Source organism: Aulonocara sp. 'chitande type north' Nkhata Bay, linkage group LG10 (genome assembly GCF_057382095.1).
Source record: "Aulonocara sp. 'chitande type north' Nkhata Bay isolate Kocher_YH1m ecotype deep benthic linkage group LG10, A_spYH_male_GT1.1, whole genome shotgun sequence".
Lineage (NCBI taxonomy): Eukaryota > Metazoa > Chordata > Actinopteri > Cichliformes > Cichlidae > Aulonocara > Aulonocara sp. 'chitande type north' Nkhata Bay.
In genome coordinates, this window is record NC_141353.1 from 544,579 (window position 1) to 561,383 (window position 16,805).

The 16,805-nt window shown below is 42.9% G+C and overlaps 1 protein-coding gene across 1 annotated transcript in view; it reads left to right on the forward strand.

Moving 5' to 3' along the window:
- Positions 1-15,793, forward strand: part of hlcs (holocarboxylase synthetase (biotin-(proprionyl-CoA-carboxylase (ATP-hydrolysing)) ligase)) — a 48,158-nt gene extending 32,365 nt beyond the window's left edge. Inside the window, exons 7-11 of the mRNA XM_086307650.1 lie at positions 4,809-4,876; positions 6,132-6,292; positions 8,820-8,934; positions 13,392-13,605; positions 14,580-15,793. Coding sequence (XP_086163776.1) covers positions 4,809-4,876; positions 6,132-6,292; positions 8,820-8,934; positions 13,392-13,605; positions 14,580-14,751 — 730 coding nt within the window. The 3' untranslated portion in view covers positions 14,752-15,793. The remainder of the gene's footprint in view (positions 1-4,808; positions 4,877-6,131; positions 6,293-8,819; positions 8,935-13,391; positions 13,606-14,579) is intronic.
- Positions 15,794-16,805: the final 1,012 nt, after the last annotated feature.

Consider the following 16,805-nt stretch of genomic DNA (forward strand, 5'->3'; position numbering starts at 1 on the left):
AGTTAGATGCCTGGCTGACAACTGTATAAAACAAAAAGTACACACAATATTCGAAGCACATAGTGCACACTGTGGGAATTTACGACTGTGCGTGAATCCCCCTGATATTGGTATGATCCGAGCTCAGGCACTGAGCGAGAGGGCGGGGCCGCTGCTGCCTGTGAGTGCGCTGTTGGAGAAACGCAGCCAGCCATACTAAGGAGAGCTTAAGTTTGACCAGGTACCAAAGCAAATCATTCGTACCGTATAAATAATGTAAATATGACGGTGAATCACGAAAGATTGATATCAAACTGATCACTTGACCAATATTACGTTACTCGCTCTTCAAGTGACTCAACAAATGGCGAAATGAAAAGCCGAACAAATGCTATTTTTTTAGAGAGTCTTAGCTTACGTGTGTTTATTTCATATTTTCAGTTCTTACCCTCCCTGACTAAATCGGTTTCAGTTATGTACTGAAATATAAGAATGGACATTAGAGGGTTCTTTCAAAGAAAAAACTCAGGTAAATGTTATTTTATATATTATGCTTTGTATGTTGTTCAGTATATTTCTATGCAAAACAAGAGGGGTTTCAGTACACAGCAGGATATTCACATTTGTAACCAGATATTTACACTTTAGGGAGAAAACATAAAACATTTTTACTGTACAACATCAATTTAGAGTAAACTTGTTTTGCATAAATAAATATTGAAATATCTTTTGAATTAGTTAAATGTCAGAATAAAGAGAGACAGAGCTGTCTATTTTTTATCACTTTCATCAAATTTAGGAGCACATGTACACTAAGTTTATTGTTAATTAATAAGAAAACTCCAGACGATTCCATTCTGAGCTGAAGAAGCTTCTGATTGGTTTGTAGAGTCCATGTGAGTAAACTGGTGGCACAGCTGTGGATGCATATAAGGCAAAACACAGAGCCTGTTTCTGTGACATGGGAAAATCAAGACATGTCAACCAAAACACCAGGAAAAGAATTGTGGAGCTCCATAAGTGTGGCTCAGTTTGAATACAATTTGGTGCCATTTGCAATTAAGAAATACAGATAGTTTCTCTCTTTACTCTTAAAGTTAACAAATATGTTTTTATATTTATCTAAAAAATAAACATTTAGTCTGATTTGACGTTACAATTAAAAAAGTGTTTTTATCTGAAGAGTAAATATCTGGTTTCAGCTGTATATTTGATGATTGTCAGCACAGAGAGGGAGAGAGAGGAACAGAGAGGGAGCGAGAGGGAGATGGAGAATGAGGACAGAACAGAGATGAACAAGAGCAGGTGAGACACACATGTTAGTCAAATGGTTGTTTACCAAAAGTATCACCGTATCACAGGTCCTCATGTATCTCGTACCTAGTGTTTCTTTTTAGGTTTGTTATTTTTCAAATTCTATATTTATTAAGTTTTGCAGCTTGTTTACACAACAAGGCTAAATAATTATATAAACTTTTCTCAATCTAAATAGTGGACTTTGGTAGAATTAAAAAATAAGTGTAGTGCAGGTCTATGATGATTTTTAGTGCTACTATCATCTAGTTCTGATTCTGGTTCTGTCTTGGTTAAGTCCTCAGTAGTCCTGATTTAATTCCGGATCAGTTCTGGCTCTGGTTGAATTGGGGTTTAGTCCTCGTGTCTTGATACAGCCCTGATTTTGTTCTGCCTTGCTGCTTAATTAAAAAACTAGTTTAAGGTGTCCTGCATATGTGATATATATTTTTCCCTATATGAAGTCATTCTTTTTTTGAACAAAACTCAAAACAGAGCCAATTAATCATTCAGTCATTTCTACCCCCCCCCCCAAAAAAAAAAAAAAAAAAAATCCCACATGCATACTACCCTTTTGGGCTAAGCCCTGGGTGTTGCAAATGTCTGGCTCCGCCTCTGCCTCCAACACACATTGCCCCTGACCCCCACGGTGCCTCCTGCGAGTGGTGGGCCTACAGGAGGATGGGCCCATCTCCCTTTTATGGGCTGTGCCCGGCCGGGCCCCATGGACTAAGGCCCAGCCACCAGACACAAGTGTTTGGTGTGAACTGTAGCCAACAGTAATGGACACATGGTTAAGGAGAGCTGTTTAAAACAAATCCCTGACTAGGCATACTGACACTCTGAGGAAGGCTGTGCTTTTCAAATTTGAAATTCTGACTTTCATTTGAACGGTGAAGGGAAGCACGAGTGTAGAGCATAGATAGGACTGGAAATTTAGGCTTCAGTTCAAGATTTATTGACCATGTCCACTCCCCTTCATGGTCACATGGTCTGTTTTTCTCCTACTGGACCTAAAAACTGAACCTACCTGTGCAAACTTGCTTTTATTTAGTTCTGTCTGTTAAAACTGTTTTAACTGTATCCTTTTGTATTGACGTGGTTCTCCTGCAGCACATTTCTGCTAAATTGAGTCCAAGTCTCATTCTCCTATTCACACACACATTCATATAGTGCTCTTATCTATATCTAATCAGACTTATCTAAAGTACACATGCACAAAGTATTTTAGAATAGAATAGAATAGCCTTTATTGTCATTGTACAGAGTACAGCGAAATTGGAGTGCCACTCCCTTGGTGCAAGATTCAATAATAAATATAAATGTAAAATATAAAAAGTACAATAAAACAATCGCAAGTACTCAAACAATAGTAAGTACGATATATACAGGATAGCAGCATAATATAATGACAGTATGAATAGCAGCATAATATAATGGCAGTGACGGTATGGTGCTTATTTACTACGGTGATAGCTCTGGGAAAGAAGCTATCCCTGAATCTGTTTGTCCTGGTTTTATGTGACCTGTACCGTCGGCCTGACGGTAATAGTTCAAACAGTTGGTTGCTGGGGTGAGAGTAGTCCTTGATGATATTGCCAGCTCTGCTGAGGTACCGAGAGTTTGCAGTGACCTCCAGGCTGGGCAGAGAGCAGCCAGTGATCTTCTGGGCTGTGTTGATGACCCTCTGCAGTACTTTCCTGTCCGCAGCTGAGCACCCTGCATACCATGTTGTTATGCCGTACGTTAGGATGCTCTCTATGGTGGCTCTGTAAAATGTCACCAGCAGCCTCTCCTCCAGGTTGTTCCTCCTGAGCACTCTCAGAAAGTGGAGACGCTGCTCGGCCTTTTTTACCACCGCTGTAGTATTTGCAGTCCAGGAGAGGTCATCAGAGATCTGCACGCCCAGAAACCTCATGGAGTGTACCCTCTCCACACAGTTCCCGTGAATGTAAAGTGGGGCCGGGTCTGCTCTGCCCTTCCTGAAGTCCAAGATAAGTTCTTTAGTTTTCGTGGTGTTCAGTTGGAGGTTGTTAACTGAACACCACTCAGTCAGTCTGTTGACCTCATCTCTGTAGTCCGACTCATCCCATTTTGCATCATTCCTTCATCATATAAATTAGCGGTCCCCAACCCCTGGGCTACGGACCGTTCCGTGAGTCATTTGGTACCGGGCTGCGAGAGTTGACACTCGGGTGTGAAATTTATGGTTTTCAGGGATTTTATTGGTTTTTATCGTTATTTTTTTATCATTTTTATCGTTAACTTGGTTTCTTTGGGTCCTTTCCTATGTGTTATGAATAAATCTTCTTTGTTTTTGGTACCGGTGCTGGTTTTTTTTTTCCTTGTATGTATCCGCGAAACCTTAAAGACCAGTCCATGAAAATATTGTCAGACATAAACCGGTCTGTGGCACAAAAAAGGTTGGGGACTGCTGATATAAATGATTAGTTAACTTACGTTATTGGATTCTTCTTGGTCACTGTCCTGGATCTCAGTTTGGAGTGGCCAGGTTGGGAAAAATAAACACACATTTAGTGAGATTGTTGGATTTAGTAGAGAGACTGAATTAAGAGAATTCATCATTAGTGTGACACAGAATATCACTTTCACCGATGGTCTTATAGAAAATGATTACAGCTATACAACACTCTTTACAGTAAGCTGAAGAAACGTGTCTCTGTGCACGGGCCTGCTGTGGCTCCTCTGCTGTGTTTTATCCAAAGCAGTTGGAATCAGTACAAACACACCAAGTTTCTCTGTAAGAGCGTCACACACATCTGTTCCCAGGATAACACTGGAAGTGTCATGGTTTGCTTGAGGACTCACACGCAGGACTCAGAGGCACAGTTGGTATTTATTACTGTTCCACCAGGTGTATATACAAATAGTACAGGGGTAGTGCTATATACAAAGCGGTGACAGGGAAAAGGCTCCGGGGAAATCCAGGTAGGGAAAAGACACTTGCTCCTCTTCTGACTCTCTCCTATCGTGACCAGTCTCTCTCCAAACACTCACAAAAAACAGGAATCCACTCGGGGAATGCAGGGTCGGGTCCAGGGGATCTATGTACAGAAGGAAACACACGTTAGAGGTTTTGCGCAGGGAAACGAAAGAGAACTTGCTCAGAGCCGGGCTGCACTGACGCGAGTCACACACAACGATCCAGCGATGAGTAGAAGCCACTCCCTGGCTTAAATGCTGGCTGCACTGATGAGGCCCAGGTGTTTCCTCTTCAGAGGGGCGTGGGCCGAGGGCGTGAACCCGCCATGAGTTCCGCCCTGGCGAGAGAGAGAAAGAGACCGCTACTAGTCAGCGGCCTGCTGATCCCCTGGCCGTGACAGAAGTGTATAGATGAAACACCAGGTTTGCCCCGGTGAGCAGTTGCATTCGTTAGACGTTCACTGTGTTACTTTTGCTTCCTTGCGAGTAAAATAAACACGTTGGAACTCGCTGCTCTGTGTGTCTCACTTCATAAGAGAATTTTTGAAACATGTCCCGCAGAGACACTTTGACACATTTCTGTCTCTCCTCAGGCTGACTGTACACTTACCAAGAGACATGGGTTTACTAGTAGTAGCTACTCAACAAAGCCAGGGAAGAGGTCAGTGCATTCATTTTTTATTTTCATTTTGTACGTAGACTACCAGTCCAACATTTGGACACACCCTCTTATTTAATGGTTTTTCTTTATTTTTACTGCTTCCACATTGTAGATACAAACTGAAGACATCAAATACATGAAGCTAGATATATAGAATAATGCAGCAAAGAGAAAATGTATAAATAACTCTGAGGAATCTAAAATATAAGACATTTAAAGTAACCCTTTGCTTTGTTCTTAATGACGTTGGGACCATCTGTTGTGTTGTGCAGCAGTCAGGTTGGTGCACAGCTGACAGGCCTATTTGACAACTGCTAGAATTCATATTATGGCGAGAACCAATCAGCTAAGTAAAGAGAAACAACAGTCCATCATTACTTTAAGAGCTGGAGGTCAGTCAGTCGGAAAACTGCTAAAACTTTGAATGTGTCCCCAAGTGGAGTCGCAAAACCATCAAGACTACGATGAAACTGTCTCACATGAGGATCGGCCCAGGAAAGGAAGACCAAGAGTCTCCTCTGCTGCTGAGGATACATTCATCCGAGTCACCAGCCTCAGAAATCACAATCACAAGCAGCAGCTCAGATCAGAGCTCAGATAGATGCCACACAGAGCAGCAGCAGACACATCTCTACATGCTCAGTGGAGACTGTGTGAATCAGGCCTTTATGGTCAAACAGCTGCTGAGAAACCACGACTAAGGAAAAGCATCATTGAAGGCAAACTGAACCAGCATGGCTACCACAGCATCCTGCAGCCACATGCCAGGACAGGACAATGAGCCCAAACACACCTCCAGGCTGTGTGAGGGCTGTTTGACCATGAAGGAGAGTGATGTCTGTGCCAGATGGCCTGGCCTCCACAGTCACCTGACCTAAACCCAGTGGAGATGGTTTGGGATGAGATGGAGCGCAGAGTGAAGGCAAAAAGGCCAACAGGTGCTCAGCATCTCTGGGAACTCCAAGACCGTTGGAAACCATTTCAGGCGACGACCTCATGGAGAGAACGCCAAGAGTGAGCAAAGCAGTAATCAAAGCAAAGGCTGGCTTTGAGAGTTATTTCACACTTGTTCATTACTGCATAATTACATATGTGTTCATTCATGATGCCTTCAGTGAGAATCTACGATGTAAACAGTGTGAAACTAAAGAAAAACATTAAATGAGAAGGTGTGTCCAAACTTCTGACTGGTAGTCTATTTCACAGTATGCTTTAGGTGTTTGGTAAAACTTGCTGCTTGTGTTTTGTGCTGTAGGTCGGGGAAGGAATGCCTGGCTCAGCCCTCTGGGTTGTGCCATGTTCACTCTGAATGTCCAGATTGAGCTGAACTCCAAGCTCGGACAGAGGATTCCCTTCCTGCAGCACCTGGTTGCTCTTGCTGTAGTGGAGGCTGTTTGCTCACTTCCTGGATATCAGGTATCCCAATATCTCCATAATAACATTAAGACATCCAACTGTTTAGCAGTCCATGTTCTTATTACAGCATTACTACCAGTTAATGTCACTGTATTAAAAGCATTTTATTCGAAGCACTGCAGCGTTACGGCCTTTTTCCTGCTTAGATGTTCTTCTATTGTTCTAAAAGATGATTGTGCCCTTACTGTAAGTTTTATTTTATTCATTCTTTTAGGTTTTTCCTCATATGCCCTGTGTTTGTTCCCCCATCATTAGCCTAGTATTTACCCAAAAGTTGATTCTGTTCATCAGGATGTTTTCAGTGGGAGAAACATTTCATCATCATCCAGGTGACGTCTTCAGTCTCAGCTGACTGCAGGTTTCCAATCTTATAAACAGGACATTTGCATAATGACTGAAACCAGCACCACTGAATGAACTGTGATTGATCATTAATATGCAAATTATCATGGACATTGATCAACAACCACTGATCAAAGCCCATGAGTCCCATTCACAGAGAGTTGGGCAATGACTGCAATCACAGCATGTAAGATGGTGACAGATGTACCCTTAGGTAGGGCTGCTCAATTAATCGAATTTTAATCACGATTACGATCTGGGCTTTCAACGATCATTAAAAATGACTGAGCCGATTATTAGCCCCTCCCTCATTTATCCGCGACACCTTAAAGGCCGGTCCGTGAAAATATTGTCTGGCATAAACCGTCCGTGGGGCAAAAAAGGTTGGAGACCGCTGATTAAGAGGACCCGAGGGAAGCTCGGAAAGCTAAGCAGGAGTTATTTGGAGAGTGACTGCCGTTGGTTGAAAAGAGAGTTTAAAAAAACAAACTTCAGTGGTGTTGCACACTATGTTATATTATTTTTTTAAAGTCATTGTTAACCCTTTAAAGCCGGTCAGAGCTGCACGCTCCGTGTTGTGTAACTATTTTTAAATCCCTGTAGAACCTGAACCGTGTAAGCTAGCGCAATGATTTTTTTTGCATATGAAACCGGAGGAGTTGTACTTACATCTGATGCCATCAGCTTGTCCTCGGTCACGGTTTCCTTCCACATAAAGCTTTGCAAAAATTGCATAAAAAGCGCTTGCAGGAACAAAAACATAATATTCCAGAAACACGCTTTGCCGTTCCTATCAGCTGTTCGTAACACTTCCCACAGTGAAATGATGCACCTGCTGTTTTCTTTGCAAATTTGCATCATAGGATTGTTTTTTGTTTTTCCTGCAGTATATAAAAATTGGTGTATCTCCAAAATAAAACTATGAAGACACTCAAAATAAATTTCCTGTTGTTGTAAACTATTTTTTGCAACTTTATTGTATTTAAAGTTTTGAGGGATAAACCTCTTAAATTTCTCCAAGTAGAAATATATGTAAACAAAACAAAAGCGATTTTCAATTTTTTTTGTAGTTTATTGCACTTTTTTGCAATTTATGTAATTACTATGGACTTAATGCATACATATTATTAAAATATGGGCTATAACAGTTGTATTGATGTATAGCAACTTGAAATGCTCCCACAAATGGCACTACAGCATGTAAAAAATATAATATAAGCTCTGGTGGACTTGGTTCTATAGTAGGTCTTAAAGGGTTAAATAAATATCGTCAAATAATCGTGATCTCAATTTCAGTGAAAATAATCGTGATTATCATTTTTGCCATAATCGAGCAGCCCTACCCTTAGGCCCCCTCTTCCATTCAGAGATGGTCTTTCCCTTTTCTCATAAATGGCCTCCTTGACTCCGCCCTCAAACCAGCGTTCCTCCCTGTCCAGGATGTTACATCCTCATCATTGAAAGAGTGTCCACTGGCCTGTAGCTGTAAACAGGCTGCAGAGTCCTGGCCTGACGAGGTGGCTCTTCTGTGTTGTGGCATCCTCTTAGCCAGAGGTTGTTTGGTTTCCCCGATGTATAAATCCTGGCAATCCTCCTGCACTTAACAGCGTACACTATGTTACTCTGTTTGTGTCGGTGTTTGGAAGAAATGCGTCTCAGCTGTTCCGATACTCCTGACATGTACGGGATCACTACGGGTTTTCACTTACGCAGCAGTTGTAGCGTCCTGATGACACCCAGTTTGTGCTCCAGTGGATGTGGAGTCAAACCTTAAATACTGATCCGTATGCGTAGGTTGATCAAGGAACTGACCTCCCAGCCCATCGTTCCTTCAGTGGTGCTAGTTTCAGTCCTTGTGCAAATGTCCTGTTTATAAGGTTGGAAACCTGCAGTCAGCTGAGACTGAAGACGTCACCTGATGATGAAACATTTCTCCCACTGAAAACATCCAGATGGACAGAATCAACCTTTTGGGAGAGCATGCATGAAGACAGCCTAGTATTTACCTCATAATGGAAATTAACATATCCAAGCATGGTCATTAACATGCAATTACTTGGTACCATAACCTTGTTAATCACATGGAAATGTTATTAGACTATTTTCACACATTTTGAAGTATAATAAAGATCATTGTGTTGGTATTAAAGTACATGTAAGATAGATGACGTTTAACCTCCTGTAGGACATAGATCTGAGGGTGAAGTGGCCCAATGACATCTACTACGGTAACCTGATGAAGCTCGGAGGAGTGCTGGTGACTTCCACAGTACTGGGATCAACTTTTCATCTGCTCATAGGTGACAATCTGCACGGTTCAACGGACACATTTCACTCATATCAACATGAAGCCGTTCCTCACATGGCTAAACTAACATGCTCATTTTAAACTTGTTAACATAAGAGAGTACCTTAATGTAGCAGTATACAAAGTTTTATATGAGAATGGGCGTCTGATTGGTTAAAACCGATGAGGAGAAATCCTAGTGTACATTTATTCTGCCTTCGTTGGCGCCCCGAGGTGGTCCCAGCCTCTCAGCAATCCTGAAGAGCAGCACCTAAAAGGGAAGGCCCCTACTCTGCTACACGGGTACTAGATGTTTTTCCCTGTTCTCTCACCTTTCACCTAATCACTTCTCACATCTTAGTTAGCATGAAGGCCACCCTGGCTGAGATACTGGATATTGTTTTTGTCTCACGCCGTCCCGATGACCCACCTTATCATAGGACTTTGTGTCCCTTCACCTTGAAGCTTCTTCACTGTCGCCATTTCTAACTAAACACTGTCTAGACATCTAAATTCTTAAGCTGTTCACTATAACACTAAATAGTCCCTCCTCTTACACCTGTTAAGGTGTAAACCTTTATCTCACACATTGTCTTCCCCTTTCCATTTTACAGGGCATCTGTGGTGCCCTGGAGCTTCAAACCTTCAACACTACACTTGCTTTTGCCCTCAGAGGCCTTTACTCCCTCCTGTTACACCTACTCTTCCTCGTCACCCTCTGACTCCTCCTCCACTCGGAACAATGGCAACTGTTATGATGTAGAGTTCTTCTCCTTAGACAAAACAGCTACGATCAACCTATCCGATAGCCGTCTAGCACATGGAATACAACAACAATCACAGGAAAGTGGAATAGCTAGAAAGCACGCTATTTATACTAACAAGGACATGCAGGGGTTTACGCGTTTCTGTCGGCTGTCTGTCGCCGGTTTCTGCCAGATTAGTCCTCACCTCGCCCAAAGTTCGCTAGGGTGGTTGCGCAGGTACACAGTGTGTCAGGTGGTACCAATTAGCTCCAGCTTTACCTGGACTGCATGGGTTATACATTGAATCACCTCATAGGGTCCAGTCCTGGGTTCAAGCCACTTTCTCTTGTGAACTTTCACCCATGCCCACTCACCAACCTTTACTGCTCATTTGGAGTTGCCTCGGGCTCAGCCAGCTGCACCTGCTTAGACAAAACTCTGGTCAGTTTAGTCAACGCTGTCGTATGTTCATCACGACTCACCTGCCAGACATCCAGAGAGGGCATATGACTCATGGTGGGCCAGGGCAGGGAGGTTCTCATTGACATGAGAGCAATGGGGAGAGAGTCCACCCACATCAGTCTAGTTCCATAAGAGAAATCAAGAATCTTTCTCTTCAGAGTCTTATTTGCCCTTTCCACCAGCCTTTGTGAGGCAGGATAGCAAACGGCCCTGAAACTGTGTTATACCTCGAGCCTTTTCTACCCCTGCCAGTTCTTTATTTGAGAAATACGAGGCATCATCGGAGCATATGCTCCTCGGGACCCCAGACCAGGGTATTAACTTGTTTTTCAGCCACTTCACTACAGTCTGCGCTGATTCATTTTTGCATGATACTGCTTCCACCCAGCTTGTGAACTTTTCCACCATCACCAGAAAGTACCTGACCCACTCCCACATCAGTGAAGTCAATTGTGATATCTTGAAGTGGAGCCTCTGAGACTGGAAACCTTACCACTGGGCATTTGTAGGGCGCCCTTGGGTTGTGCTCATTGCATGTGTGACAGCCCGTGACCTAGTTCATCGGTCCCCAACCTTTTTTGCGCCACGGACCGGTTTATGCCCGACAATATTTTCACAGACCGGCCTTTAAGGTGTCGCGGATAAATACAACAAAATAAAACTAGTACCGGTACCAAAAAAAAGAAGATTTATTCATAGATCTAGAATGGCATCTGATTGGGGAACCTTGGCCTTGGCGCTCCTTCATACTGTCTCTGGTTGGACACTCCTGCTCCTCTGCCTGTGAATGGGTTTGGAAAAGAGGGATAAGGCTCCTGAGGCCCTGTTGTGCCTGATTTGGCATTAGAGAGGACCTTCACACACTACAGACTGCCTGGATTGCATTATTGGAGTTATGTTGTGCACCTGCATGCCTTTCCTACAGGGTGGCAGCCCATTTTAAGCACTCCAGCATCCCTTTGTGTTATTTCCTTTTTTATGTCTCCGATAGTCTGTCAGTTGGGCATTCCTTCCTTAGAACTCCCACAGGTGATCCCATTACAGGTTGAATAGTATAGCGTATCCTTCTCATGACCCGATGCTGGCTTCCTTTAGTAGTTAATGTGTGGTGTCTCTCCCCTCCAACTTACTCAGCAGGGCCCTCAGGTCTCCACCTCCGTAGGTGTCTCCCATCGTCTCTCCCTCTAGGGTGGTCTGAGGCTCCTCCTCCCACTGGGGGAAATTTGGAAGGTAGGCCTCAATGTCTCTTTGGGGAACATACAGCAGGCCTCTTCCATCTACTACTCGTAGTGGCAGTTGGGTTATTGGTATTGATTCCCCGCCTTGACCTCTCGGTCACATCCTACGAGTCTGGGGTGGAGATCTCTCAAATGTGAGCTGGGACCCCTCTGCACCACTCATTGGTGGAGGAGTGAATACCCCTGTGAAGTCTCCCACTAGTGTACCCTGAATCTGGGTTGTTGGTTGTTTCCTTCAAGTCGTGTGGATCCTCCTCCAATTTTCCACTTGTCTTGGATCTCGTCCTCCAATCTGAGTCCTCCTGTAGGGCTGACCCTTAATATGCAGCCTGTCGATGGCATGGAGGGCGTGCTGGCACTGGTTTGTGCTTCGTGGATAATCTTTTTGGTGTGCAGTCCGAGGGGGCTTGTGAACTCCCGGTGCTAAGTGATCCTTCTTGTTTCAAGGTAAGCTCAGCAATGGCCTGCTTCAGTTCATTCACCTGCCAAGTGGATTGAATTACCACCTTTACCCCTGTGTCTGCCATTTCTGTCACTTCCCTGTGAAGTGTAGCATTTGCCTTCTGATCCGAAGCCTCATCTAGATCCAGGACGCCAGTCTTTACTTGGAACAGTGGGGGTACTGCCCCCAGCATCAGCACAAGGGGGCGGCGTTGTGAGCAAAGCAGGTAGAGTCTGGCCGCGCTCCTTTTTCTTCAGAGTTCCCTTCTCCACCTTTCTGTTGCTTTTTCTTTCATTTCTTTGCTTACTTCCCTGCTGTGTGTGTGTGTGTGTGTGTGTGTGTGTGTGTGTGTGTGTGTGTGTGTGTGTGTGTGTGTGTGTGTGTGTCTGTCTCTTATGGTCTTTGCCAATCATTTTCAAACTGGTTTGGCTGGAAATAACCATTCCTGTTTATGTGGTTTCTTTGGTCCTCACAGCTTGGTTGATTTATTTGTTCGACACTGCAAGGAGTTTACACTAGCTACCCAGTACACACTGTGCACATCCTTGTTTTGTTTTTTTGCAGAGGATGGGGCATCCCCGGTTGTCACAGCTGACACAATGCAAAGTCAGTTAAAGAATAAAATGTTACAATCCTAGCAGAACGGACAGTAAGGTTTTATCAGGGAAAACATTGGTATGCTGGCCCTTTGCTACTATTGTACCAAAACACCACTATTCTAGCTTCTTGGAGTTCATCTTTTATAAACAATGCCTGAATGACCCCCTCATTTCTGCACCAAAGTCACTGCAGATCAGTGGTGTTCGATACAGCTCTGTTGTATTCTCATCTCTGCTTTAAGGAATTTGTTTTTGCAAAGAAATTATAATCTGTTGAATAAAACGGCATGAAAATAACGTACACATTGGTGACCATAGAAAACAAGCAGCAGAATTTATACCTACATTTCTGCTGTATATTCACATATCACACATTCTATCCAGTTAAACATTTTTGCGTCCTCACCTTGGGCCTGAAATTGCTTACAGTGTGTTCACTCATTGGTGCATGTTAAATGTTAAAGTTCACGATAGTACGATTGGACTGAAATTGTTTGGCTTGTTTGGAGGAAAGCCTCTTTTCTCAAAAATGAACTTGGTAGCATGGCTTGGGTTTGCATCTGAATAAACCAGAAGATTTCTGGAACAATGTCCTTTTATAGTAACACGAATTCTGTTAGCACAGCGTGGGGAGGTGATGGTTTGGGCTTTTGCTGCAGTCCACCATGAGATATCATATTTAACTGTAAAACAGCAAAGTATTCTGCAGTCAGATGTGAGGCCATCTGTCTGACAGCTAAAGTTTGCCAAAATCGGATTGTCTAGCATAACAACGATCCCTCAAGTACAGCAGCAACTCTATAACATAGTGGCTAAAGAGGAAAAAAATCAAGGTGCAATAATGACTCAGAGTAAAAGTCAAAATCACGATCCTGATCAAAACGCTGTGGAGGAACCTCGAGAGCTGTGCATGGATGAATGTGCACAAACCCAGGTTATCTCAGAATATTGTAATTATCTCTTAAACGTGTTCTTCCCTACAGGCTGTGGGGTTAATGTGACAAACAGCAACCCAACAGTGTGCATCAATGACCTGATCCAGTCGTACAACTTACAGCACAACTGCAGCCTGCAGCCGCTCAGCTGTGCCCAGCTCATCGCGAGAACTGTCAACTGCCTGGAGGCCCTTATTGACAACTTCCAGCAAGGAGGCCCAGAGTCTGTCCTGCCCACGTACTACAAGAGATGGCTCCACAGGTGTGTAACGTAGACAACTCTTGATGCTTTGAACTAAGATTTCACTTTTACTTAGAATCACACACTTTCTTTTAGCAACATGGGAACAAGGATTTAATGGGCGATTTTCAGTGTAGAGATGCACTGACCGGATTCAAATCAAGTATCCTTATGATACCACTTCCTATTTTTGCTTTTACTGACCCAGTCTCTAATACAGGGAAACTGTAATGTCATATATCTCTCTAATTACAAATTACATAATATTTAACAATCTCTTGTGTGGATACAAATTGAGGTAATTAAATGTGTTCTCTTTATCTTGTGATTAAATCTCATTCAGTCATATTTAACTTTCTTTTTCTGATTCGCCTGTTAATAGACTTTTAATCTTTTATGTACATATATCCTCAAACGCTACTAAAATGCAGTCAAATCTAATTTATATTCCATTGTGCATTCAGAAGTACATAAATGGTAAATGGCCTGTATTTATATAGCGCTTTACTAGTCCCTAAGGACCCCAAAGCGCTTTACATATCCAGTCATCCACCCATTCACGCACACATTCACACACTGGTGATGGCAGCTACATTGTAGCCACAGCCACCCTGGGGCGCACTGACAGAGGCGAGGCTGCCGGACACTGGCGCCACCGGGCCCTCTGACCACCACCAGTAGGCAACGGGTGAAGTGTCTTGCCCAAGGACACAACGACCGAGACTGTCCAAGCCGGGGCTCGAACTGGCAACCTTCCGATTACAAGGCGAACTCCTAACTCTTGAGCCACGATCGCCCCACGAAGCATAACATGAACAAAACTGTGTAAAAGAAAAATGGCACATAAAATCCTGAAACAGATGATGTTTTGTTTTTCATGTAAGAGTAAAGTGGCTCTGGAGTTGGGTTTTAACCACTGTTCAACTTAATTAAGTTTACTAGACCCCACATTCACATTTAAACTGTAAAAACTGCTCTCTTTGTTCTGACCTCAGTGGAACCTGGGTGCGTCTCTGGAGTGAGGACGGCCCAGAGGTTCAGGTGATGGGTCTGGACCACAACGGTTTCCTCCAGGTGCACAGCAAGGAGCAGGGTGTGGTCTCAGTGGAGCCGGATGGAAACTCGTTTGATATGCTGAAGAATCTGGTGGTCATCAAAACACATTAGGACCAAATTCATAAAGCACAGACTCATCATGTTGGTCAGGTTACTTGTTCAGAAACATACAATAGTGACAAAGACAGAAAAAACATGCAGAGATCTCTGCATTGGTAATGACTGGTGTGCTGGTCTGGGACTACTAAATGATGTTAATGTCTTACAATGTATATTCATTTTGTCTTTCAAAATAAATCTTGTACCCGTCACTAGAATGATTCCATGAAAACAGTGAACAGTGCGATTTGGACTGTTGCTATTTTCAGCAAAATAAAGATTTCCACACACGTTTTTTTGTCATTTCCCTGGTTAGACCCTTTTTTCTGTAATCATGATTTTCAGGGGAAGCTTCAAATGTTCCGACATATGGAGGACCCTGGAGTGTCCTGAAAGGCCTGAGGATAAAGATGTGTTGAAAAGTCTAGCAAGTCACTGACAAAGCTTTTCTTTGGATGTTAGCTGCTTTTTGTTCGTTTTTTTTGATCCCCCACTGCTTCAGTAACTGCTTCAGGATCTGGGAAGGCCATTCCAGGACTGTCAGTGTTCCATTGTATGTTTTTCCAGGTATGCTTTAACTGCACTGTTTAGGATCATTGTCCTCTTGACAATCTCTCACACTCACTGCACCACTCTCCTGACGTCCTGCATTCATGTAAATGACTATTTGAATACAAATTGTCAAACAAACATTCGATTTGACTCAGATAACGGTCTTCTGAACTGCTTTTTCCTCCACCACGTTAAAGTTGTGATTCACGGAGGGGAATCTCAATTCTGTAAAATTTTAATCACGTCAGCAGTAATGACACCCGCTTATGTCAACTGGACATCACTATTATATTTCAGTTCAATTCAGTTTATTTATATAGCGCCAAATCACAACAACAGCGCTTTATATTGTAAGGTAGACCCTACAATAATAGATACAGAGAAAAACCCAACAATCATATGACCCCCTATGAGCAGCACTTTGGCGACAGTGGGAAGGAAAAACTCCCTTTTAACAGGAAGAAACCTCTGGCAGAACCAGGCTCAGGGAGGGGCGGGGCCATCTGCTGTGATTGGTTGGGGTGAGAGAAGGAAGACAGGATAAAGACATGCTGTGGAAGAGAGACAGAGGTTAATAACAGATATGATTCAGTGCAGAGGTCTGTTAACACATAGTGAGTGAAGAAGAAACACGCAGTGCATCATGGGAATCCCCCAGCAGTTTCAGTTCAGTTTTCAGTTTTATTTGTCATATGCAAGTTAGCACAGGGTCAACATCGCAATGAAATGTATTTGGCGAGCAGAAGACAGTCACTCAGCAGAATGGTACAGTAGAAAAAAATAAAATAAATAAATAGAAAAATAGTAAGAGCAAAATATTAATTAGATATAGTAAAAGAAAAAAGAGATTTTCAGTTAACTGACTAAATATATATGTATGTATATATAAATATATGTACACACTAGTGATTAAATAAAGAAAATCTTAAATAGGAATGTGAGGGGGGGGGGCAGATGGGATATTGCACAGGAATGAGCAGCAGTACAAACTGAACAGTACAAAAGTTTTTGGTTTTTGTGGCAGTTGTTACAGTGTTGCACTTTTTTAAAATATAAATATCAATGAAGTGGAGTGACCAGTGCAGCCTACACCTATTGCAGTATAGAGCGAAGTGCTCTAATAGGGTGATATGGTACTACAAGGTCATTAAGATAAGATGGGGCCTGATTATTTAAGACCTTGTATGTGAGGAGCAGGATTTTGAATTCTGGATTTAACAGGAAGCCAAAACAGGAGAAATCTGCTCTCTTTCTAGTCCCTGTCAGGACTCTTGCTGCAGCATTTTGGATTAACTGAAGGCTTTTCAGTGAGTTTTTTGGACTTCCTGATAATAATGAATTACAGTCGTCCAGCCTGGAAGTAATAAATGCATGAACTAGTTTTTCAGCGTCACTCTGAGACAGGATATTTCTAACTTTAGAGATGTTGCACAAATGGAAGAAAGCAGTCTTACATATTTGTTTAATATGTGCGTTGAAGGACATGTCCTGGTCAAACATGACTCCAAGGTTCC